This window comes from Channa argus, chromosome 10 (assembly GCF_033026475.1).
Source record: "Channa argus isolate prfri chromosome 10, Channa argus male v1.0, whole genome shotgun sequence".
NCBI classification, from domain to species: Eukaryota; Metazoa; Chordata; class Actinopteri; order Anabantiformes; family Channidae; genus Channa; species Channa argus.
The window spans coordinates 20,628,723-20,654,707 of NC_090206.1; the positions used below are offsets into that span (position 1 = coordinate 20,628,723).

At 39.4% G+C, this 25,985-nt stretch overlaps 3 protein-coding genes across 6 annotated transcripts; all 3 read left to right on the forward strand.

Annotated features, from left to right (window-relative positions):
* The first annotated feature begins 749 nt into the window (after positions 1-749).
* Positions 750-2,515, forward strand: LOC137133742 (heterogeneous nuclear ribonucleoprotein A0-like). Its single transcript, XM_067517630.1, has one exon. It carries the CDS (start codon positions 827-829, stop codon positions 1,724-1,726), a length of 900 nt encoding a protein of 299 aa, XP_067373731.1. The 5' UTR covers positions 750-826; the 3' UTR covers positions 1,727-2,515.
* Positions 2,516-2,656: 141 nt separating this feature from the next.
* On the forward strand, positions 2,657-8,882 carry LOC137133741 (heterogeneous nuclear ribonucleoprotein A0-like). The gene is made up of 3 exons (XM_067517629.1): positions 2,657-2,980; positions 3,275-3,377; positions 7,138-8,882. The coding sequence occupies exon 3, from the start codon at positions 7,325-7,327 to the stop codon at positions 8,225-8,227; it is 903 nt and encodes a 300-aa protein (XP_067373730.1). The 5' UTR covers positions 2,657-2,980; positions 3,275-3,377; positions 7,138-7,324; the 3' UTR covers positions 8,228-8,882.
* A 1,992-nt stretch (positions 8,883-10,874) lies between these two features.
* klhl3 (kelch-like family member 3) lies at positions 10,875-25,985 on the forward strand. Of its 4 annotated transcripts, XM_067517624.1 has the most exons (15): positions 10,875-11,032; positions 14,071-14,205; positions 14,935-15,041; positions 15,127-15,248; positions 18,252-18,414; positions 18,730-18,839; positions 20,876-20,992; positions 21,761-21,910; positions 22,039-22,156; positions 22,580-22,777; positions 23,485-23,586; positions 23,682-23,810; positions 24,305-24,445; positions 24,775-24,918; positions 25,018-25,985. In XM_067517624.1, the coding sequence occupies exons 1-15, from the start codon at positions 10,983-10,985 to the stop codon at positions 25,044-25,046; spliced, it is 1,815 nt and encodes a 604-aa protein (XP_067373725.1). In that variant the 5' UTR covers positions 10,875-10,982; the 3' UTR covers positions 25,047-25,985. The 4 variants fall into 4 exon arrangements, with proteins under 4 accessions (XP_067373725.1, XP_067373726.1, XP_067373728.1 ...); XM_067517627.1 differs by lacking the exons at positions 10,875-11,032; positions 14,071-14,205; positions 14,935-15,041; positions 15,127-15,248 and adding exons at positions 15,269-16,378; positions 16,486-16,556; positions 17,889-17,923; XM_067517626.1 differs by lacking the exons at positions 10,875-11,032; positions 14,071-14,205; positions 14,935-15,041; positions 15,127-15,248 and adding exons at positions 15,269-16,556; positions 17,889-17,923.

The window sequence follows — 25,985 nt, forward strand, 5'->3', positions numbered from 1 at the left end:
TTAGGGTTTTGTCTGATAAGAGTAGACCTAACGATAACAGAAATTAGATTAGAAATCATTTTAACCGATAGATCTTTGTTCTTTTCACTGCCATAAACGTTTAATCCATTCGGATTTAACCATTTTAACATAATGCCCTAATAGTTGAAATGATTTTCAGCTTCTTTCACAAGTTGGTGGTAGTCACCATATTTTAACGTGTCATTCAGGACGAGTAACCTGAGTAATGAGAAAAAGCTTTTTAATATTTAATAATCATAGTACACAATATTATCAAAGATTGCAAAAGAAATCTCTCAAGAGAACCTAATAATAACAACCCCGTCTGCAGTCAGGTCCTTCTTTAAGAAACACATGGGCCCATTATGGCCCCATCCAGTAGCATTATAGCAGTTTGGACAAATAAATACACCATATCACTATAACGCAGAAAGTATTAAAAAATAAATTCAGTTTCAGTTTGTTTTTCAGGACGCCATCGTGTATACTGTATCTTACATTTTAGAACACTAAGGCGCCATGTTACACACAAGCTATTGAAGCCTGAAATTATATTGCGCATCATAACTAAAAATATTTATCAATGTGCTTCGTTGATATAGGTGTGTTTTAATCGGTTCATATATACTGTGCAAACAGCGTTGTTATTGTCATTTTTAATACACAGGAAAGACATCGAGCACCGGAAAAGGCGTTACACACATCGAAGCCAGTATGTCGTCACAGCCCCTGAGATAAATACAGCTACGTTCGTCCCCCGCCACCATCTTGAGAGTCGTTGACTGTTGAAGTCGTTTGGTGAATCAAAGCTCGCTGTTATTCAAACATGTCCGACCAGCTCTGTAAACTTTTCGTCGGTGGACTGAATGTGGACACCGACGACGATGGCCTACGCAAGCACTTCGAGCAGTATGGCACGCTCACCGACTGTGTTGTCGTCGTGAACAAGCAGCTGCAGCGGTCGCGGTGTTTCGGCTTTGTAACCTACTCCACACCGGAGGAGGCTGACGCTGCAATGGCGGCTAGGCCGCACACCGTCGACGGCAACGCGGTTGAGGTGAAGCGCGCCGTTGCGAGAGAAGACGCCAACAAGCCCGAGGCCCTCGCAAAAGTGAAGAAAATATTCGTTGGGGGCCTAAAAGACGACATAGAAGAGGAGCACCTGTCCGAATATTTTTCCCAGTATGGTCAAATCGAGAAGGCCGAAGTCATCTCGGACAAGGAGACAGGCAAGAAAAGAGGTTTCGGCTTTGTTTATTTCACCGATCACGATGCAGCCGACAAGGCGGTTGTGGTGAAGTTCCACACCGTTAAAGGACACAAAGTTGAAGTAAAGAAAGCCCTGACCAAGCAGGAGATGCAAGCAGCCAACAGAACCTCCATGGCGCCTAGAGGCAGACCGGGTAGAGGCATGAGGGGAAATCAAAATGGCTACGGCGGAAGAGACTATGGCGGAAACTACAACTACGGAAATGGCGGCGGCTACAACTGTGGCGGCTATGGTGGGTACGGCGGACCTTATGGGGGTGGTTACGGAGACCAGGGAAGTGGCTACGGCGGTGGAAACGGCTACAACGAGTTTGGCAGCGGTTATGGCCAGCATTCCTCTGGTTACGGCCCCATGAAAGGGCCACCCTTTGGTGGGCAAAGGAGCGCTGCTCCCTACACCAGAGGAGGCGGCGGCGGTGGCGGCTACCCACGGGGGGGATATGGCGGCGGCTACTAAATGAGACTGCGCAACAGATATTCGACCACCCCATTCCCGGCCACAAATTACCTCCAGCCGGCATTTGGACGCCCAAACTCAAATTCTGTTATGGGGCGTCTGCCGTGCATCCAACCATGGCAGAGATACGGACACAGACACCCCTAATCATAATGAAGACCTCAAACCCCAAACAGGTAGGAAGGTCACTTCCCCGAAAACCTGATAATAACGAGCAGCTGGTGTTGCCGGTCACCTAGGACACATTAAAATGAAGAATAAAACACACAGTGATCCCTTTCATTATGTACTCACGCTGACAGCGTGTAGATGTCGTTTAGAGTTATTTTTATTTGCGCTCAGTCGTTGTTTTGGAAATTTCGATGTAGGATTGTTTTGCTGACAAGTTCTGTTCATATTAATTTTTTTGCATTTTTAAGAAATTAGCTTAAATCTTGTGTTCTGGAGTAACCTTAGTGTGATTTCAATGTATGAGGATGAGAAAGCATGTTATGTGGTTTTTGGATTTCATAGCTATGTCATACCCATATAACTCACATTGTATAATTTACTTGGGTTATTTAGCAAAGATGGGGAGGTGATGCTGCAGGATCCAGTTTCCCTGTTTCTTTCCCCATACTCTCCTCGCACAAAGTAATAGTTTCAGTTTAAATATTGTTCATTTTCCATTTACCTGTAGCAAAAATTAATGTATATTGTATACTTTCATGTCTGGAGAACAAAACCTACTGTTAAAACACTTTGGTATGCTTATGTATGTTCATTTTAAATAAAACGTTATACCACTTAGCTTAGTTATTTACTTATTTAACCAGGCTTCCTCAAGTTTATCCACAGGTTTTAAAAATGACCTCGTCTTGTTGATCTTTAGTTACATGGCATCTTTCCCACAGTTTATTCCCTTACACTCAGGTGGGTGAAATGGTTACAGAATGGTTGTAGTCTACCCACAGCCAATGCATGTAGGCTTTGTAGGGTTTGACCTTGTTTTTAAATTTGTCGTTTTAACATGACTTCATTTTTCTTACATATTTGATTACATATCTTTATGTGGACATAAGGGCTCTGATATTTATCTTTGATTATTCCTATATTTAGGTGTTCACTTCTTACTCGTATTCCAGTAGGCTGTCCCAGCCAAAATAGCCTTAGCAGTTTGTTTGTAGGCAACATCAGGACCCTGTTGATTACCTGGGGTCGATTGTGATAGGAGTCTGAAATATCTCTTTAGGATATCCACAACCAGCAAACTAGGTATGTAAATCAACCTGTCTTCACTCTGTGTTGCTCAACCATGTATGGAATATCTTTGAGCTGGTGCACAAGTGTGCCATTATTTCATCTTAAGCAACTGACACTCATAGCTCAATGCGCCTCTTTATATAGCTAATCTTAAAATAAAAACAAATTGGGGGTTTGCCTAATTTGGTTTTAAATGAACATTAAAAGGGTAGAAGGGGACCCAAATTTTGTTTAAATGGTGTCTCCTCCAGAAATCTTTACTCTGTGCAGTTTCTCACTTTTTTTTCCCTTTCCCATCTCCTCCAGGTTGCTACGGTAACCTGGGCACGAGGGCATCACCCCGAAAACGATGGGGTGTGTTTCTCCACGCCGACGGGGGACCATAGCGATTGTGCCTTCTCCCCCTCAGGTGAAGTCAGTTTTCAAAGGATTCCCCAGTGTGGTCACAAATGCATTTTAAAGGGTATAATGTGGTTTTGACCGTTCCTAATGTGGTGAGTTTTGGGGAATTTTGAAAACGCAGTGCCCTGGTGCATCTTGTTTTCATAATGACCAACACCGATGGACTTGAGACAGGATCTTTTTTAAATTAAGCACGTCCCAAGTTTGACTTGCAATGCCTTCAAAGTAGAAAGGGTTTAATTGTAGGTTGGTTCAAATTTAGTCAAAATTGATTCAATAGTTCATAAAAATTAATGAATTCTGATGTGAAACTTGGGTTCCTTTTTAGAGGGAAATCACTGAGCTGAAGTTTGCATTTGAGGCACTGGGTTTCAAAATACAATAAATCTTCTCGAGTATGTTTTGTCTTTTGTTTTTAAAGGTCTTCATTGTACATTATTTAAGTAAGTAGGTGGGAATTACATTTGAATTACTTGGTAACCATTTGAAATATTAAGCTTGGCAAATATTTGTTTGCAGACTTGATTAAACATAAACTTGTATGCTCATGTAGTCCTGCATGCATCTTAAGTTTGGTAAATGCCAAGTAATAGCATTTAAGTCTCCGGCTACATGCCTGCTACTGTCAAGTATTGAGGCAGTTGTCCATATAAAGAAAATAAAGAGTACAGATCCAAGATAGTAATTATTTAAGGTCACAAATTAGTTGTAGTACCACTATAGTCAAAATTAAGGCTGCAAAATCAACTGACCAAATTATGCATTTGCCACACCTATGTAGCCTAAGCTATGACAGGTTATACTGGTCTTTTGTCTTTAATAGTGTTAAAATATATTTGAAGGTATAAACAAAAACCTTGGTCTGAAAGGGGTTTAACATTCAAGGACCAATAACTTTCCTGTTTGAGGAATATATTTTAGTTTGAGTTTTTGTTATTTTTATTGGTCTTCAAGTCTGGAGACCAAAATCTAAAGTTAATGAATTATTTGGTGAGATGTGTCTGTTGCTATATTTAATTGTTTTCCTTTTAATAAGGAGAGTTCACTACTCGGAAGTGTTCTTTCATGCTCATGCAGACAAAATGGTCTGTTTAATGAGCTAAAATTACTGTTAAAGAGTCTAATCAGACATTTTTTTTTGAAGCCTTGATTCCTCAATTGCAAAAACAAGGACTCTAGTAGGACATGTATAAAATTGAAACTGACAAAAGGTAACTTGATGTCTGGGCTGTAATTGTAAGTATATTTCTTTAAACTAGTTCTGATATTTCAGGAGACAATGCAACGCACAAGTGACAAATTCTGCTAAAGGGACAGTAGACAAGGTGGAAGTGTAAATTATATTTCTGTTCTCTTTGTAGATAACGAAGCTTCTGACCATCTCGTAGGAAAAATAAACATCTGTTATGTTGGCCGTATCTTTTATGAATTCACAATAAATTTATATATTTTTATATACCATAATACTTGTTATGTTACTTTTTTATGTTGGGAACAATTTGGTTGCTTGTCTCCCCTGGTAAAACATGTCATGAAGGTGTCTATTTCAGTCTGCTGGACAGATGTGGCTTGCAGAAGTGATGCAGACAAATAAACGCCAATCAGGCATAACGTAATGACCACCAGTGCAATTTATTGCAATCCAATACAATGGTTCTGCCATGAATTCTGTCTTTACAAGTTTATCATTTCTCAGGTTTTAGGTTGAAACTGTTGGTACTGGTGATATTCTGTGATTATTTTTTTCTAAGTCAAACTGTGTAGTAGACTGAAACAGGAGTGCATTATAAGAGGTTATTTTATAAATTCTAACCTCGTTAAAGGAGAATTCGTGGCAGAGCCACTAGTGGCTAAAGGTCGGTGTATAAAGGTGGTGAACGTTTGTTTAATTCAACCAGGTTGGAATCATAAAATCTGGTACTTAAGGATACATTAAACGTTTTGCAAGTTTAAATTGATAGTAAGGTATCCATATGAGATTTAAAACTGCTTTTGGTTGCTGTAATCATTCCTCCTGATCACTCTGATCTATTTAAAAAAATAAATAAAATCAGCATCGGACAAATTACAGCAAAATCTTTTAGTAGCAAACCCCGTTTTATTATCTTTCCACTGCGGTTAAGAGAAACGGTCCTGGACAATAGAGACTTTTGCAACAAAAAAGAACCTGTGAAGATGGTTACTTTCTTTATAAACTTGCACTATTAGAGCCTGTTTTCCTGTTCAAATAAACATTTGTTACATCTTTCACCAAGGTGTTATACAAAGAAAACGAAAAAGAAGGAAAGCCAGTATAAACAAGAGGAGTGATTGCAGCAAGCAAGGGTATTTGCATTGGCATGTGACATTTGTTTAAGAAACACTTAAAAGTTGTGAACTTATTCTTTAACCGGTGCAAGCATCGTGACTTTTCTAGGCAATGGTGGTTTCATAATTTGAATGAGATGTTTCTTTACAGGTCAGTGGTGTGACACCAGTGTTTGTGTTCAACATGGCTGCACAATAGATGTTCAACTGGAAGGAAATTACAAGAAAATTAAAATTGCTTTGATTAACATGATTTCTCAAAGCAGGCACTGTAGCGTTACTGTTTATTAGGCTGTGTTAAAGCGCAATAAGATTAAATGGGCAATAATATCTGGTGCTTCCTCAAAATTAGGCATGCTGCAACACGCTTTAATGTTAGGTACATTCTTTTAAGACTATTTGGAGCAATAACGAATAGCCCTAGAAGAGAGCTGGTTTCATTTCTTGGGAGTAATGTCAGATCTTGGAAGATCTTTGTAATTAGCAAAACTTAAATACTACGAGATGTCAGGCAGACAAATAAGCTTGGTAGATTGAAAAAGGTGACAGACAGCCATAGATCACATAATGATGGTTAAGTAAACCTTCGCTTTATAGTCAGTTGGGTGGTTTCATTTTTCACATTGGGGCAATTTCAGCCAGTTGTCTGTTTATTGAGGACATAGAATTAATTTTCCACCAATTAACTTTCACATTGTTTATCAGGGTAATTGATTCTCTAATAAAAGCTGATTATTTTTTGTGTTCAATCTATCTGAAGATTACACCACCCCTCTGTATGTTAGAAAATATTGCTTGGACTCTTAAAATCAGGTGTACACATGTGACTTAACCCAATGTCTACATTAAAAATAAAGCATATGTCTTTGCATATAATCTAATTAAGAAGCTATGTATAAGGGTACCAAGGATGTCATCAAGGACGTCAAATAGGTGCCTTTGAAGAGTTTTGCCTTTGAAGTTTGCCTAACCGGCTGTCAAGGAAACGATGTTTAGTTTGGCAGTTTCATTGCAAACTGCTCTGTGGAATATTTTGGTTATCATCTCAACGTTTTCTGTGCAATTATTTTATTATCAGCTCAATTATGGAACGTGGAATTATTACATGTTGAGTGTTTTATCACACACGTATCACTGGAGTGGATAATTGTTAAACCTCCGGACAGGAGTAAGCCTGCTTCTACAACAGAAACTATTAATGTTATTTAAAATCCAGATCTGATAAATCGCTGATTTCGGTTGCATTTGGAACATAGGTTTTTTACAACGACGAAGTCTCGATGGCAGTTAAACAGGTTCTAAAGCTGTGTGCAACATTTATACAATGCAGCTAACATAACGAATTGGGACATTGATTTGTTAATGTGCTTTAACTAGTAGAAAAAAGCCCTAAATTCAGTCCATTTTTTTCCTCAGGAATGAAACTTGTGATGACTAAATGTAAATGTGATTTCCGACAGGACTGGAAGGCAGCAGCTTGCCAGCCAATGTGGGTGGTGGTTGTTTTCAAGAAGACCAATCAGCACTGAATACGTCTTACGGTGGCAAGTGGGTCAAACGGCCCGCCCTGACGTCGTCCATTGAAGAAGAACAAGAAGAGAGCCGGTAACCTACACAGTACATTCAGTCCTCAGAAGAAATTCAACCATGACGAACAAACTTTGTAAGCTTTTTGTCGGGGGACTGAACGTGGAGACCACAGATGATGGACTCCGCAAGTATTTTGAACAGTTTGGTGCGCTAACTGACTGCGTTGTGGTCATGAACCAGCAACTAGGACGGTCCCGCTGTTTCGGCTTTATCACCTACTCTACGCCGGAGGAGGCCGACGCAGCAATGGCGGCTAAGCCACATGTCGTCGAAGGAAACAACGTGGAGCTGAAGAGGGCAATTGCACGGGAAGACGCTAACAACCCGGATATCCTCGCCAATGTCAAGAAAATTTTCGTTGGCGGTGTGAAAGACCACATCGAGCCGGAGAACCTGACGGAGTACTTCTCCCAGTTTGGCGCGGTGGAGAAGGCCGAGATCATCTCCGACAAGCAGACCGGCAGGAAGAGAGGCTTCGGCTTTGTCTTCTTTGAGGACACAGACTCCGCCACCAAAGCGGTGCTGACCAAATACCACACCATCAACGGGAACAAGGTCGAGGTAAAGAAAGCTCTGACCAAGCAGGAGATGTCTACCACCGGCGGCCGAGGAGGGGGAAGAGGACGAGGGAGAGGGATGCAAAACTATGGCGGCGGAAGAGGAGGTGGCGGCGGCTACGGAGGAGGTTACGGCGGCAATTATGGAGGGGGATACGGCTATGGAGCTGGTTACAACGGCGGTGGAGGTTACGGGGGGTATGGGGGATACGAAGAATACGACAGCCAAATGGGGGGTGGATACAGTAATGGTGACTTTGGGGACGGCTACGGACAGCAGCCCTCAAATTATGGTGCAATGAAGGGGGGCAACTATTCCTACAGGAGCGCGGCTCCTTACAACAGAGGCGGCGGAGGTGGCGGCGGCTACGGCAGGGGGGGTGGATTTGGCGCTGGCTATTAGAGGCTCCCGTCTCGTTGTGAAGCATTCATGGGAAAATTACAACGAACTTAATTTTTCACACTTCTCATTCACTCTCTCTCACTCACTCACACACACACACACACACACACACACACACACACACACACACACACACACACACACACACACACAGTAAACGCAGATGGGGTTGGGGGGTTAAGAGAGAAGTCGCCCTGCCCCAATCCCCGGACCCCATCTGCCCTCTTATTCCACACAGTATGGACTCTACTCCTAAGAATTGTGAATTGTATCTTAATGTGGGGGGATTGTTTGTTTGGAACCATTTGTGAGACCGTAACCATTGTCTGCCACTGCTTCTCAACTCAGAATCGAGTTTGTTTGTCTTGCAAACCAGCCAGATATATCTGTTAATTTTGCATCATGAACTCAGGGTTTTAAGTGAAGTTCGTGGCAGTGTCCGGCAGCCTGTGACTCGATTGCTTCAGTTCTTTATCTTAGATACTTTTGTTGACAAAGTACTTTTTGGAGAAATGTCACGGACTGTTAACTGTAAAATATTCACTTTTCCCGTCCCATCATTATATTTTTTTTTTATTATAACAGGTTCATGTGTTTTAGTTTACCCCAATGTTTTATTCTGGTTGTATTAAAGTTTTTAATGTTTTGAACATGATCTAATCTCTTTCTTAATTGAACACTCCTTGTTAGTTTTTAAAATCCAAATTAAACTCTGCTACTGGCGGGTAAATGCTCTTAATCACCATTACATGGACAATTTGTCCTTGGTAACTTTGAGAGTTTTTTTAAATCCACCACCAGGAGGGAGTATCGCCTTTTTAATGTGCATTTCCACCATTTCCGCCATTTTATACCAGCAGATGGTAGTTGTGTGCATCAGCTAATAGCACGATGTTTGGAGATCAGTTTGTATGGCAGCCTTCATTTTTGTGGAAAAGTAAATCAAGTTCAGGTGTGATTCCCATTAAGAAATATTACATAACTAGTCCACGTGATTGCTGGCGGAAAGGTGAAGGTTTTCATAACTCTTATCTGAAATGTATCAGGCCTAGATTTATATTTTCTACATTCAAATTTTCGTTTTAAGTTTCACGGTGTTCCGTTGATTTTAATAAATTTCACTTAGTCTTTATAAACGGGTCTTTAGCCTTTTGAACGACACATCCAGCTAGTAATTTGTTAATAGCATGGAATTGAATTATGGTCAGAGAATCAGAGAGGGATTTGTGTGTAGTGATACCAGTAGATACTAACGGACGAAAACATCCAAAGCAAAACATGATTATTTTTTTTTTGTTTTATTTATCTTTTTTTTTTTTTTTTGGTAGAACAGTTTTATCATAGAAAGTAAAGCTCTGTATGACAAAGTTTTCTGATAGTTCTAGAAGTAGAATTCTACTTCTCGATGTTTTGGCTTTGTGAACAGAGACAATCTAAGAGGTCGGTGTGGTATACAATGTAGCAATAGTGTTTTTAAAAAGCAATGTTTTAAAAACTAAAGTTATTCATCATTGTTAAAATAGTTTGAGGTCCAAATGCTATATAACTCCTTGCAGCCTCCATTACGGAGGGAGTCAAAAATCCAGTTTTAAGACCTTACCAAAACAAAAACCAGCATTTTACTGTCAAAAATCTGAATTTTAAATAAACAATTGTTCATTATGTAAAAGTCAGAAAATCAATATTGAAATATATGAAAATAATCAATATTCCCTGAACGCCCTGTTAACATTCAGATGTGTGTATGTGTGTTGTTTGGCAGAAGGAAAAAAATAAAAGTTTAGTCAAACACAAAAGGATGAAACTAGTACATATTCACCACCTAAAAACTGGTGCCAGAGAATATTTGGCATCTTTGGTAAGAATATATTTAGTAATCAAAACTGTTGCCAAATTAATTTGTCAATCAAATAAACAACTGATGAGTTATTAAGATCACTTCTCAAGCACTAGATGGATCTGGAAGCTTGGAGAAATAGTAAGCATAGTGGAGATCAATCAATGTGGAGATCAATCCATGTGAAGAACAACATTTTGCCCCCCAAATTGTTAATCTGGCCACAGTAACCCTCATATTCAGCAGTCCAGCTCCATTTTATCAGGAAATCTCATTTAGTTCAATATTTAGTTTCCAAGAAAAAGCTGGGGTAAATAATACAGGACTTGTACAATTATATACAAGATCACTCAAACACATGCAAACGCATCCACTGCAACACTAATTAAGGTTTTACTGGTAAAATGATTTTATAGTTTTAAATTCAGATTATTTTCTGAGTCTCACAGACTGTGGTGCAAGTATTGCTAGTATTTGTACATGTTCTTACCGACTTCAGAGTTGATATGCCATTCTTGACATGTGCAGCCAAGAATTTAATATCTTGTCAATCAGTTGTAAGAACACATTATTCCTATGTTTATTAGTAAATTGCTTTCTTTACCTAATGTCATTCATATGATTTAATATTTCTAATTTTATGTAGCTCAGTTGAGTAGGCTACAACAATAAAGTGATGTGTCTTTAGATAGGCTTATGTTCCCTAAAAAAAACAATAAAGGTAATTATTTGATAATTCGATATTTAGAGTAATTCAGTCAAATGTTTAGAGAATTTGTGCAACATAAAGTGTTTTTTTTTTTTTTTTTTTGCCCCCTGCCAGTCATACCGGGACGCCCAGCTGGTGTGTTTGTGCATTTCTTTAACGTGTGGAGTGGCTCCTCTTGGCAATACACGATCTGTGGCAGCACGGCGCTCATGCCTGCTGTGGTCTCTGACTCCGGTAGGATGGACGGTGTGTCGATAGGGTGAGTTGGCTCAGTCATAGGGATTATTGTGTAAAGTTGCGGTTCATGCTGCTTTCACATCTGTTACATTTTACCTACGATGATCCGCTGACCATTAAGCCACCACAGACAATAAAAGGAGCTCTTTACTAGCACACGAAGTCAAGCTAGCCTCGTAGAGTAGTTAGCTTCGTTAGCTAGCTAGTATTGCTGGTCGAGCAGTGGATGCAGTTAAGTTGCTAACAAACGTCTAAGTCGACATGTTGGCATTTAGTGGCTGGCATCAAGTCGATACTTGGAGGATGTGAACTGCCTTGTAATGCTCGAAAAAATTATTCTCGTTACGAGTAGGGCAGTGATTTTGTAGCATTGAAGGGCAGCCATCATAAGCTTATGTTAGCAGTGTAACGTTAGTGAAATGATTAGGAATGCTAAGAGTTAGCCATCAGGACAACCTGACGCACAACAAACTCACAGTTTCCTGTCAAACGTCTTAAGATTTATGGAAACAGAGAGACACAGCTACATTGTTAAAAAAATATCAGTTTACTGAGTTATGCTGCTGGGTACAACTAGTGAAGTGGTGCATTATTATTTCTTCAGTTGTAAAAACAAACAACAAAAATAAAGGGTAGCAACTAAATCACTCTAGATAACTTAATGTTACAGTGCTGTGCATACACAGTAGGTACCGCCAGGCGTTTTCAGACGAACGAAACTGTGCAAATGTCTCCTAAGTTAATATTTTTCTCCTTCCACCTGCTCTCACCCCAGTGCAGGTCATCTTTGCTTAAAGGTTTAATATTTAACAGAACATGCATGTTGTTAGGGTTTGACATGTTCTTTTGTGTGGTCAGACACCTATATCAATGCAGTCTGACTACTTTGTTAAGTTTTATTTAAAAAGACAGCTGATCTGTTTTTGATAAACAATGAATCACTTTAGTAAAATTTCAGTAATAGACTGTGAGGAAAAACTACCTGTATTTAGTTTTCAGCTTATCAAATTAACCAAATCCATATCTATAATTTTGAAAACTGTAATTTTGTTTATTCATCAAATCAGGATAGTTCATATTTAATTTTCAGTCATTCCAATACATGACTAGAAAACAGAACGACATAAGGCTTATTCTCTAGAACCTCATATAGACACAGGTCAATATAGTCATACAGTCTAGTTAAACACAACAGGGTTCTTCAAATGGACATGCTTGAAACTCTTGCTATTTAATTTTCGGTCTGCTTACTAAGGTTAGCATAGCAATGATATATAATAAACATAAAAACAAACAAACAAATCACGTACATAAGAAATCACGTACATAAGAACAGTATTTACCGCCTTTGTTTAATACTTTGTTGAATCACCTTTAGCACTAATTACAGCCTCAAGTCTTTCTGAGTATGATGCTACAAGCTCGGCACACCTATATTTGGGCAGTTTCTCCCATTCGTCTTTGCAGTGCCTTTCAAGCTCCATCAGGTTGGATGGGGAGTGTTGGTGCACAGCCATGTTCAGTTGTGTTCAAGTCTGGGCTCTGACTGTGCCACTCTAAGGACATTCACAGCATTGTCCCGTAGCCACTCCTTTCTTATCTTGGCTGCGTGCTTAGGGTCGTTTTCCTGTTGAAAGATGACCCGTCGCCCCAGTCTGAGGTCCAGAGCGCTCTGGAACAGGTTTTCATCAATGATGTCTCGGTACATTGCTGCATATATGTTTCCCTTGATATTGAATAGTCTCCCAGAACCTGCCACTGAAAACACCCCCACAGCATGATTCTGCCACCACCTTGCTTTACTGTAGTGATGGTATTGTACAGTTGGTGAGCCGTGCCAAGGAGTTCAATCTCTGTTTCATCAGACTAGAGAATTATGTTACTCATGGTCTGAAAGTCCTTCAGGTGGGCTGTGTGGTTTCTGTCTGGCCACTCTACCATACAGGGCTGATTGGTAGAGTGCTGCAGAGATGATTGTTCTTCTGGAAGGTTCTACTCCATTCCACAGACACTGGAGCCTTTTCAGAGTGGCCATCAGGTTCTTTAGTACTCTCCCTAACTAAGGTCCTCGATCACTTATTTTGGCTGTCCGGCCCCCTCTTGAAAGAGTGGTTCCAAAATTATTCTATTTACGGATGATGGAGGGCAATGCTGCAAAAATGTTTCTGGGACAGGGTACAGCCAGGCCCACACATAGGCTGGTAAGCTCCACATCGCAAGTATACAATCCTGTCTGCAATTCCTTGGACTTCATGCCTTGGTTTTGTGCTCCAATCAAGTTAAAGAAACACTTTAGGGATGATCAGTCGAAACAGGACACACCTGAGCTCAATTCTGAGTGTCATGGCTAAGGCCATGAATACTTATGTACATGTGATTTATTTTATTATTATTATTTTATTAATGTATTTTTTTTATACATTTCAAACAAACTTCTTTCATGTTGCCATTATTGGGTATTGTTTGTAGAACTTTGAGGAAAACTATGATGAAATTTGATCCATTTTGAAATAATAAAATGTGGAAAAAGTTCAGCACTGGGAATACTTTCTAAGCATATTTAAAAAAAAAAAAAAAAAAAAAAAATCGAATTAAGCACCCAAAAGTTTCTACTGTTTTCAAACTCTATATTTAAGTTATTTGTGATGTTCGTTTTTTGGGGGGTTTATTTTTTTTATTTTTGGACAACAGTTGCAGTTTTAGTTTCTGGTAAAATGTGATGGACATGTTTTGGTGTTTTCTGATCATTTTTGACCTAAATTATGAATTGGTTCAAGAAAATAATCAGACATTTAAAAAAAAAAAAAAAAAAAAAAAAATCCAGTTGCAGCCTTCAACATGAGCCAAAAGCCTCTGTCACAAGTCAGTCTAATGAGTCAGATGTTGTAGTCCTGTGCAATATTTGATCTGACAAAAAAATCAGTTGACTGTTAATTGGGGAGGCTTTATTACCTTTTAGTGAATTGTTCCTGTGTCATTTTTATTTTTAATTTGAAGTTTGAAATGATGGTTCACCATCTAGCCCCAGTAATTCATACACTACCTCTCATTTCTTACCAGTCTGGTGGCCACACCAGCATCACCGCATCCCAAGTTCACCACAGACTCAGAGGAGGACACGGTGAATGGAGGAATGCTCACCTTCAACCAGATGCACATGAGGAAAGCTTTCCAGTTGATGAATGACCTGAGGAGGTGTGTTTCAGACAGTCTTCTTTGGTCCAACAGAAAAAATTAAACAAGTTTAAAAAATTCACTACTGCCAGACAGTTTTGGTGTGTGTTGTGCATTATAAATAATGTAATAAGAGTCATCGCTGGATTTACCTGGCTTACCTACAAATGTTAGTACAGCAGTAATTTACTACTTTTGCCTGAAGAACAACTCAGTGTTGTTATCTTGAATTTCTAGTGAGCTTGTTCTAGGTTACTTTACACTATGCTGCACTCTGTTATTGTAAAAGACTAAAAACCTTAAAACCCACCCACCTTGTTCAGTAAATACTTCTTGCTTCTCTTTTTTTACGTCATTGCAAACTGTTACCTGGACCCAGGGAATCTAGGATGGGATTTCTTTTTACTATTTTTAGAGTAAGACTGTATGTAATCGAGATAATAAACAGTAGATTAATGTATAATATATTTGTTGCATTCTAACAAAGCTTAAACATTTTGTCCATTTGGTTTCCCATTAGAAAGTGAAAAGGGTGTGATTGAGCAGGTCACATTATAATTGGTAGGGGAATCTTGCCCTACCCTCTTGTAATACTGAACCAAGCCAATATATTCTATATAACAACAACCTTAGGGATTAACATTTTAGTTGGGACATTTGCCGGCAGCTGTCCTACTCGTACTTTGCTTAAAAGCTCCCGTATTTATTATTTCACAGAAGGTTTCACTTGTCCTACTTACTGCTTTTCAGTAAAAAGATGCTGTGTGACGTCCAGCTGATAGCAGGGAGCGTTGAAGTGCCAGCTCACAGGGTGATCCTGGCCTCCTGTAGCCCATATTTCTGTGCCATGTTCACAGGTACAAACACACTTGCTTGGCATCATGTCTGGTGTGTGTTTTTGTGTGTGCAGGTCTTTAGCTGTGTGTGTTACTCTGTTTGCAGGTGATATGAGTGAAAGCAAAGCCCAAGTAGTGGAGATTAGAGAAGTTGATGGTGAGACCCTGAGAAAACTGGTTGACTACATTTACACCGCTGAGATAGAGGTCACAGAGGACAACGTCCAGGTGAGTGTGTGTTTAAGGAAACACTTATTTTCAGTTTTTACTAACATGTTGGCTTTTACCTGGTTTTTAAGCCTGTATTTGCTTACAAACATTTATAACGTATTAGCAGCAGTAATGGCACTGCCAGCATTATCAACTACCACCTGCAAACCTCTGTCATATATGCCACAGGTGTTTTGTGTGCTAGTGACCTTACAGCCCAGAACAGGTTAACATGTAGCTCCCTCGGGAATAGCATTTTATACAAGTAGCAAAACTTATTTTGAAACATTTTCTGTTTTAATGTTTATGTAATTTAATCAAAGCAGCACTGCTGCTACCAGCAGAAAGATCTGGGCTTGAGTAGTGTAATCAAAAAACTGCTGTGCCTCAAAGTATTAGTCACCCAGTTTATAAACTTCCTTTTTGTTGAGAAGGAAACTTATCTCGTAGCCTCTGTGTGTGGACAGCATAACAAGTTGGTATAAAAACATTAACACCCATCCTCTCCAAGATGCATACGGGCATGGACGAAATTGTTAGTACCGTTCCATTTTAAAAAAACAAAAAAGGAAACGCACACACATTTTTCTGAAATAACTTAAAACTGATAATAATAAAATGAAAAAAAATCAGACTTCACTTGTGATGGCCAGATTTGTTATTTGTTGGATGATGGTTATATTTAAAATAAAATGTTTAGCCATTTTTAATTGGAGAATAGTTGTTAGCCAGTTTTGTGTTTTTGTATTATTTAAAATATTATGTTGAACGATTTTTTTAATTTTTAATTTTATACTTACTCTATTATTTTTGTCAGTTTAAATTGGTTTCTGAGAAAACTATAGGTTCTTTTATACATTTTAGATACAGTTCATTAAGTTTTGTTCATGGTAGATACAGGTTATAGAAAACACTTTCCACCCTCTTTTAGTACATGGTTAATTTTGAACAGAAACCCATTTTTTATTTGATAACAGTAACAAAAATGTGAAAACATTGTTTGTGAAACTGCTTACTCTTACTTTTTCAGTATCTTATTTTAGACCACCAGGCAAACAGACTTACGACAGTAACTGGTGAAAACATGTTAAGGTAGTGTTTAGGGAATAAAGAGGAAGATGTTGGAAAAATCAAGAACCAGAAGGATGGTGGGTAAATTTGTTTATGTTCGATTCAGTGATTCAAAGTTTGCTTGTAAGGGATGTTGTTTCCTCAAGCCCGAATCCTTTTAATCCTTTTGTGTTTTTCCTTTAAGTTTCAGAATGGCCAATATAACTCTGCCTCAGGATTAGATGTTTACTACGGGTGATGTAACAGTTGGTAAAGGTTGGGAGCAGTGCTTTGCTGTGAAAACTCAGGATTATGACTTAGTTCATCTCAGTAGCATTAACTTTTATAGGCTGCATGGCACTGCTGCAGAGTGGAATAAATGCACAAGGATCAAGCTGCAGGCAGGAAACTTCCTCTGATTATTACCACAGGAAACGTGCATAAAAAGAGGCAGGAAATCCTCCCACTGTTAGCAGTGTGCCTGCTTGATGGGCTCCCTTGTAAATCTGTGTGTGTGTTTGAGCATGTGTGCGTGTGATTTAAAGCTCATGTTTGGAAAAGATTGCTTCTACTATTCATTTTTTAAAACTTCTGTGCTGTGCTGTTGTGCTGCCCTCTTTCCTGTACTTTGTGTGCATGTGTTTGTGTCTGTCAGTCACAGCTGCAGTAAGTATAGATCCAGTGGGCCTAATGCTCTCTTTTAGAGGACATAAGGCCTTTGGGCAGCTGGAAAACAGAGGAGACAGTTGCAGTACTCACTCAGCGAATGAATGAGTGAGCAGAGAGACAGAGTGTAGGCATGTATCAAAGGTTGCTTTGTTTGTTAGCAGCAGTACATGCTATTATGATGTTTAAAAAGTATTCACCTGCCTTCAGAAAGTGGTTATCATCATGATTATTATTATTAAATTTACTATTTCATGACAAAGTCAGCAGGTCTCTACAAAGTAATTTTAACTAAATAATGTGAATATGTCTAAACTCCAAAATTGAGATTAGTGCTTCTTCTACTGTCACGTAAATGGCAGTGTCAGCAGTTATTTGGAGTTACAACGGTGATATCAGTGGTCTCTGCTTCCTTGGAGGCACCTGCACATGTGTTTGCTGTGCTAGTCAACAAGCTATGTTACCTCAATGACATGGAAATGCCAGACCTCTCACCCCATCTCTGTCTTTGTGCATGCATGGGCTTCACATTAAGAAAGTAACACATGCCTAAAGTACATAGAAGTCAGAGCATTAGCCGTTTACTATCATCAGCTAACTTACAGTGGTCTGTGTGTTTAAAGGTGGTCAGGAACAGTACAGAATGTAGGTCACCCATGTTTTGAAGTGGTTCGAGCCCAGTATGTAATTTCTTTCAATAACTTTTTTAGTTATTGTCTCACAGCACTTCAAGTGGAATTCATTTCAGTATTTAATATGAAAAAAAGATTACAGTCTTGGTTGATGCCTTTTGACATATCATACTGTAAGGTTTATATATGTGTGCCGTCACTAGCTGCCAAAATAAAATTATTTCCCTGTGTTTATTAACGTTTATTTTACTGCCAAACATTAATATCAGTCACTGTGACTCATCTGTCCATCTTTCCATATCACTTGCAGACTGGAAACTGCTGCTGTTAGTGGTTGTTAACAAAGTACGTAACAATTTGCAGCATTTGGGTGGCCAAAGTGCACATGATCCAGACTTTGTTTTTGTTGCAAACTAACAGGTTTTCTTGCACAGAGACATAATGTGTAGTTGGTTTGTTAGCAAGCTTTCTTGCAATAAAAATGTCTTAATTCTGAACAAGCAAGCAAGTTGTTTGCATAAGCAATTTTATACATCAACAGCAAATATTTTCGGTAACTAAATGGTCCCTAGTGTTTAGAATATAGATTTATTAAAGAAGTCCGTTCCTTCCATTAGGTTCTTCCATCCGTCAATCTCGTCAGTTTAAAATTGACTCTGTATCATCTTTACAGGTTCTTCTGCCAGCAGCCAGCCTTCTCCAGCTGATGGATGTTCGTCAGGTTTGTTGCGAGTTCTTGCAGTCTCAGCTTCACCCCACCAACTGCCTGGGCATAAGGGCGTTTGCTGACCTGCACACATGCACACAGCTTCTCAGCCAGGCCCACACATATGCTGGTAAGCTCGTCATCACAATTATTCATTCAAGTCATTCGTGTGTGTGTGGTAGGTGGGTTTTGTTATGTAATACTGTAATTGGTTTTGCCAGTACTGAAAATTGCCAAGATCTCTGGAAAATTACTTTGTGCCTACAGAGTTTGGACATTGTATTTTCTTAGTGTTAGATATTGAATATGGGGCATCTTTACCACAGGAACATACTAAAATATGCTTTGTGACCAATGTTGAGCATTTGTTTTATATGTTACCAAAATAATTAGGTAAAATATTTAGCCTGTCTTGTTTGTGACCCTACTTGTTTGTTTTTCTCAGAGCAGCATTTTTGTGAGGTGGTGCAGGCAGAGGAGTTTCTTGGCCTTTCTCTGCAGCAAGTGTGCAACCTCATCTCCAGTGACAAGCTCACAGTCTCCTCAGAGGAGAAGGTCAGACAGCTCCATATACAAACATTTTCAGAGAAGTTCTTTGTCTATTTGCTTGTGGAAGGAAAGATATGTCAAAATTACAATGAAGATTTTTCAAGGAACAAAAAACAAAGTGAGAAAGACCTCTGTTTTGAAGTCAGCTGTACATACTGTCACTATGTCTGATTGGCTGACTTTGAAAACTGACTTATTCCAGAGCTGTCTATGTGTTGTTAGCCTGTCAACAGGAAGTGTCTGAGGCAGTCAAGCTGACCACTGCTTCAGTCAAAGATTGTAAACTGTGTAATCCTGGAGACACAGTCAAGTTCTGATATATTATCTGCTAGTTTAATGGTGAGGGAATCAATACAAGTACATATTTTGAGAACCCCAGATCTTTTTGCATTCATTTTAAAATCAATAGGATAGATCAGGCTTTATTGTTTTTATTTTTAATATTTGTGAGTGTTAAAGTAATTCCTTACAAAAAGGCATTGAAGACATTTATCTTATCGAGGGAATCACCTTTTCACCTGGGAACCTGGGAGATACATTAGTTAAGATCTGCAAATTGCAAATTGTCTAAAAATGTAGCTACAATTAATTTCAGTCTATCCTCTTGCTACACTTTTGTGCTATGTTTATTTTTTATTTTTTCATAAGCCATCCACCTCCCCTTTCTCGTGATTAAAATGCTGCAGTATTCATAGTCTTCATTTTTGTTTATATAGCTTTTGTGAAAACTAAACACACATTTAAGGTACAGTGACTTAAAACTAAAGAAAAAAGTAGACAATAAAGACGTGCGTATCACGGAAGAGGAGAACATTTGGGTAGCCATTGAGAAATTTTTTCCATTTCCCTAACTGTCATTGTTAGCAGAGCAGGAGGGGCACAATCTGTGAATTTGAAGCAGTAAATTACTGACGGGGTGTGGCGTCCTCACCCAAACCAGTATAGAATAGAATAAAAGTGTAAAAAGCCTCTTTCAGACATGCACTGGAATTCAGACACTTTCTAGACTTTCTCTGGGGTGGGTATATGAACGCAAACGCTTTGCCCCTGACTTTACCCGGACTTTACCCAGCCAGCTACCTAGTGCAAAGTCCAGATAATCTCCCCCAAACTCATTTATGAATAGAGGAGGTAATACTCCGGAGGATTCACCACGAGTGAGTGGGCGTGTTTATGATATCCATTTCCTGCGACTGCCGCGAAACCAGGCAAAGGTGAAGAACTCATTCATTCATTCATAGAACACAACAACAATGTCGAACTGGAAAGACGACAAAATTCGTGAGCTTCTGTCAGTAAGGGCAGAGCTGGAAATCGTCAAACAAATACAAGGAACAGCACAAGATTCTGTGGTATACGAGCAGTTTACAAAGCAAAACACTGTCACTTCCCCAGGTTTGTTTTTGCCTCAAGTCCTCTCCTCCTTAAGTGAAGCACCACCCCTTGCCCAGTTACACTTACTATTTCTTTACAAGCGAGAACGCATCTCGCACGGACTATCTCCCGGTTACATGTCTGAAAGGGAAACTACAGACAATGTCAGGACCTGATCCTCCTGACATTCTCAGGAGTTTATCTTTGAAACAGGCTAAAGAAAGGTTTGCAACCTTCTGTTTAATGACATCCTGCTGGTATTTTACCGTGAATTATTTGGAGTTTTAAGAATGCTTTCACACAATGAGTGAGTTATATTGTTGACTTTGTCAGTCGTGCTGTGTGTTTGTAGGATGTCTGCAGGGGTATAAGTGAAGGGCTCAGCAAATTGTTGAGCACCTTCTCCCCAACTTTACTAAATCATCAGTCCCACCCATCTTATACAGCGATTGACCTAAAGTGTTAAACACATTCTTTCTTCTGTGTTTTGGTGCAAAAATTAGCTTACAAAAAAAATGTGGTAAACCACTGTAATTGTAGATAAACATAGCAGAGGAATAACCTTGGAATGAGAAATGTAAAACAAACCACTTAGCATTTGAGTCTTTTAATTAACCATGTCACATTCTGTCCCTTGCTTTGTCTTGATTTTGCTCTTCATCACTTAGGTTTTTGAGGCTATGATCGCTTGGATCAAGCATGATAAGCCGGCTCGTCTGGAGTACATGCCAAAGCTGATGGAGCATGTCAGACTTCCGCTTCTGTCTAAAGATTACCTGGTGCAGGTAAAAAAAAAAGTGTCTGTTCTCTTTTTTTTTTTTTTTTTTTTTTTTTTTTTTCTTTCTTTCTTTCTTCTTGCTCTGTTATTAGCATTGCCTGGTGTTTGTATGGATATACATGTCTGTGTTGTGTGTGTGTGTGTGTGTGTGTGTGTGTGTATAGAGAGACAGATCTCTATATATCTATCTATATGTGTGCCTATACCCCTGTGTCCATACCCACTAATCTAGCCATGATTGTAGTAAGTGCAGGCTTTAAGACACTTTGTCACCCCATCAGTGTGCTTTATCTCTTACAGTACGATAAGGGATAAGATATACTTTATTTGTCCCCTTATGGTAATTTGTCTTAGGCTCCTTAACGTTATACTAACAGTATAATAAATAACTTTGAAAATAACATGGCAGCATAACAAATAGGCAGTATGAGGTTTCTTTGTAGCAACATAACAGACAAATCGCACAGGGCATCTAAAATGGCAGCAGAACAACATAGCAGACTGTACAGGACAGGTAAAAACTGTTAAAATAGTGGAACTGCATCTATTGTATAGAACACATAACATAAAATAGCACTTCAGGAACATAACAATTGCACGGAACAGCTGAAATGTGTGCAGTGCGGTAGTAAACATTACAGGGCCAAATCAAAGACCCATGCAGACCACAGGGCATGGGAACCTCACAAGTTATGGTGCATTTTGCCAATATGCCTAATTTCCAATGGGAATTTAATAATTTTAAATGCAACTGTACATGTGCCCCTGTTTTTAGATAGTGGAGGAGGAGGCTTTAATAAAGAACAACGGCACCTGTAAAGATTTTCTCATAGAAGCAATGAAGTATCACCTGCTGCCGGCTGACCAGCGTCACCTCATCAAGACCGACAGGACACGACCACGAACTCCTATCAGTATCCCAAAGGTACATAAACACCATCACACTTGCTATCAGCAGTAAAACTTGCAGAGCACTATACACAATACATGTGACTACAAAGCAGTGGTTATCAGCTGTATTTAAGTAATCAGAGTAAACCTGACCCAGTACAGGTGATGATTGTGGTGGGTGGGCAGGCTCCCAAGGCGATCCGAAGTGTGGAGTGCTACGACTTCCAGGAAGATCGCTGGTACCAAGTAGCTGACCTTCCTTCAAGACGCTGTCGTGCAGGTCAGTTCATGAAGTCTGTACATTACACCACTGTAGGACCCTACTCAGCCATTTTAGGGTATGATTTGATCTCCTTCCAAACTGTTGATTTAACGCCGTCTCACATGCTTACATTACCTGTTAGAAAATATTGCTGTTTTCATGTAAATGGTCAATTTGACCGTACGGAAATACAAAAGTTTAAGCAAAAATAAGAGAAGAGCTGAAGCCGTCAGAAAAAGTTTTGGTTATCTTTTTGAAATTTTCATAAGTGTACACACCAAACCATTACTATGGCCATAATGTTCCAAAAAATACAAATGAATTTTCAAATATTTGTGCAGGTTGAAGCCACTGCAATACATTTTTCTAAGTTAAATCTCTTTTTCTTTTTTTTTTCTTTTTTTTTTTTCATAATCAGTTTTACGCTCTTTGCTTTCCTAGGAGTGGTTTCCATGGCAGGCCAAGTGTATGCAGTAGGAGGGTTCAACAGCTCGCTGCGAGAGCGAACGGTGGATGTTTATGATGGAGTGAGAGACCACTGGAGTGCAGTCACGAGCATGCAGGAGAGACGCAGTACACTTGGAGCTGCTGTACTGAGGGATTTACTGTATGCAGTGGGAGGATTTAATGGAAGCATAGGTAAACACAGAAACCTTTACTCCCACACGTTAAACAGCTAAAATTCAGAGTATTGTGTGGACCTTTTTGAAACTATGATAATTAAACTAAGATTTTGAAACAAAGAACTTTAATTTAAACGCTTTTATTGCATGATCTGGTGAAGGAGTTGAGCCCAAAGCAGTGTTTAGTCTCTCTGTGTGTGTATCTCAATTTGTGACCAGTTTGTAGGGTAAAATTTTCTTTTTGTTTAGTTGTTCTTTAATTATAACAGTTGCAACACACCACATAATTTCCAACAAAGGTCAAGGAGGGTTTTTTTTGTTGTTGTTGTTGTTTGTGTTGTTTTCCAGCCATAGAGGGGAAAATAAAAAAAAACGTTATGGTTGCGGGATAATAAATGGTAGAAGAGGGGGACAGTTGATTAAAATGTACAAATTAAAGACACGTCTGGAAAAAATTGAAGTGAAAGTTTTGAGAGCAGTTAATTTGGGACGGGTAAAGTAAAAGTTGACAGAAAACAAAATGCTGCTTTAATTTTCCTGCAAAACTTGTTTCCCTTGTGGTTTAGCATAATTATCTGATTATTACTGCCTGAGGGCGTATAGAATATAACTCAGACACGAGACGAGGCGACTCTTTTCTTCTCAAACACAATCGTATTCTAACCTATTTGTGTTATTCACTGTTTGCCTTTCTGTTATTTTCTTTTTGTCTTTGTCCTTCAGGTTTGTCAACGGTGGAAGCTTACAATTGTAAAACCAATGAGTGGATTTATGTGGCCTCTATGAACACTCGACGCAGCAGCGTGGGTGTAGGGGTTGTCGAGGGTAAGGGCATGTGACCTGCATTAAACCATGAGCTACTTCAGTGATAAAATGAATTTCAAGCGGAACTGACTTTTGACATGCGTCTGTGTCTCCAGGTAAGTTGTACGCAGTAGGAGGCTACGATGGAGCATCCAGGCAGTGTCTCAGTTCAGTAGAAGAATACGACCCCGTCACCGATCAGTGGTGTTATGTGGCTGACATGAGCACACGACGCAGTGGAGCAGGTACAAACTAAAACTCTACCCTACTCTTTATACAATACGCCGCTGTGGTTCTCCATAAGATGAAGGTAAGGGTCTGATAAATGTATGTCAGCCTGGTAATAATGCTGTGTATGAAGCAACCTTTCACTGTCATTGCTACTATATTTAAGTTAAAACTACAATATGCACCATTTAGGAATCATTCTAGTGGTGTAAGACCTGAAATCAGTCCACTTGGATACACCCTGCTCACCCTTTCACATTAAGATATGTTTTGGAGCATTTTTCAACAAAGAAAATTATATGAAGAAAGTTACTGTGAAGTTACACTGTAGAAAGGCTGAACAATTCATGGTTTAAAATAGATATTGTAATTTAACGGAGGGAACTTTTTCGTTTTGTATGGCTTGTTGGCACCACCCAGAGGACTGCAACTGTATCTACAAGAAACAGCCATGCAAGAAATTCCTCTTGCATAATGAGAATGTTGCTGCATTTTTTTTTTCTTTCTACAGGTGTTGGTGTGTTGGGAGGTCAGCTGTATGCTGCAGGAGGACATGATGGACCTCTGGTGAGAAAGAGTGTGGAAGTTTACGACCCACAAACCAACACCTGGAGACTGGTTTGTGACATGAACATGTGCAGACGCAACGCAGGTCAGACAACACAGACGTGCCACGTGCATTATTTTTTGCAAATATTTGGGATGTTCAGCAACTGTTTATACTGAAGCAAGCAAAGAGTGGTTTAATTACGAGATTATAAAGAAACTACAATCGCCGGTGACAATCGTGTTAAAGTGCCTTGGAAATTTTAATAGCCTCCTTTTTAAAAAATAAATCTGAGATTCTTATTAAGTCGCCAACATTTCTAGTGATTGAATTATCAGCATCAGGACAGCTAAAAACATGTTGACTAAAATAGATGAATGGGCAAAGAAGTGCTTGGAGCTCAGAGTTGTTAAACCTGTGTGTTTCTCCCTAAGGTGTTTGTGCGATTAACGGGCTGCTGTACGTTATTGGGGGAGACGATGGATCCTGTAACCTCTCATCTGTAGAATTTTACAACCCAGCCACAGACAAGTGGAGCCTCATTCCCACCAACATGAGCAATGGACGCAGCTACGCCGGTATGTCTCAGCAGACAGCAGAGTCTTCAGGTTTCACCTGTTCATGTAGCTGTTTTTTTTTTCCTAATGTCTGTTTTTTTCTTTCCCACTCCTTTTTAGGAGTTGCAGTGATTGACAAGCCGTTGTGACCCCAAGCGTCTGACATAATCAAGCTCTGCATCATCAGCCAGTTTCACAGAGCCTCAAACTAACATCTGAAGCACAAAAAAGAGAGGTGACTGAGATGAACACTGTCCAAGCGGACGGATCACCCTCAATTCTCTGCTGTCACAAACTCAGATGGAGCGTCAGAGTTTTTTGGTGCTAACCCACCACCTATAACATTACTATCTCCGTGTCCATTAGAGACTTTTACTGACACTGTTGTGCTGGATATAAAGAAGCAATAGCTACAGGTGAGCAGGCTTATTAGAACTTTGAAGTTTTTAAATGCCAAGCACATAACAAGCAGCTGTATCAGCTGACGTAAGACTCACTCAGATGTTAGAAAGACTTATTTTAAGAATAAGTTGGGCCAAATGAAGCGGAGGGCTTCAGCTCAGTGGTAATGGCGGCAGTGTATGTTGACCCATATCAAACTTGAGGCACTACATTAAACCACCAGCTGACAGAAACAATTATTCAAGCTGTGCCGTTTGCTCAGATTCAAGCAGACTTACTGCTCATGGCATCGATGGTGCTGTTGCAGTAATCAGGACATTGCAGCACTGCTCTGTTACTGGCTGCCGAAGAAGCATTTTCCAAAAATCTGGAAAACGGGAGACATTAAAAGAAAAAAACACAAGACTTGGTGCAGTTCCTAGGATATAAAATAGCTTACAGCAATTATTTGCTTTGAATCCAGTTGTTAAATTCCTGTGTCGAACATCAGCAGCTCCACTAAAAGGGCTGTGGTGTAACATGGTGGTTCTGTGGTTAAAAGTACACCTCAATTGCCAGAAAGTGTTCTCAGCCTAAAGAGAGCTGCAAGGTCAATTAAAGAATGTAGAAAACATCTTATACGCAGATTACCTTCTACTTTTGAGGTATTTCTAAAGAGGTTTGAGAACCACTTTAGGCCCAGGCCA

Bases quoted from the DNA above. Each gene is read 5' to 3' on its own strand.
- LOC137133742 (XM_067517630.1), top strand. From the start codon at position 827: ATGTCCGACCAGCTCTGTAAACTTTTCGTCGGTGGACTGAATGTGGAC.
- LOC137133741 (XM_067517629.1), top strand. From the start codon at position 7,325: ATGACGAACAAACTTTGTAAGCTTTTTGTCGGGGGACTGAACGTGGAG.
- klhl3 (XM_067517624.1), top strand. From the start codon at position 10,983: ATGCCTGCTGTGGTCTCTGACTCCGGTAGGATGGACGGTGTGTCGATA. The intron at 22,157-22,579 runs GTCAGTTCATGA...TTGCTTTCCTAG, and splicing joins TTCAAGACGCTGTCGTGCAG to GAGTGGTTTCCATGGCAGGC. The intron at 22,778-23,484 runs GTAAACACAGAA...TTTGTCCTTCAG, and splicing joins AGGATTTAATGGAAGCATAG to GTTTGTCAACGGTGGAAGCT.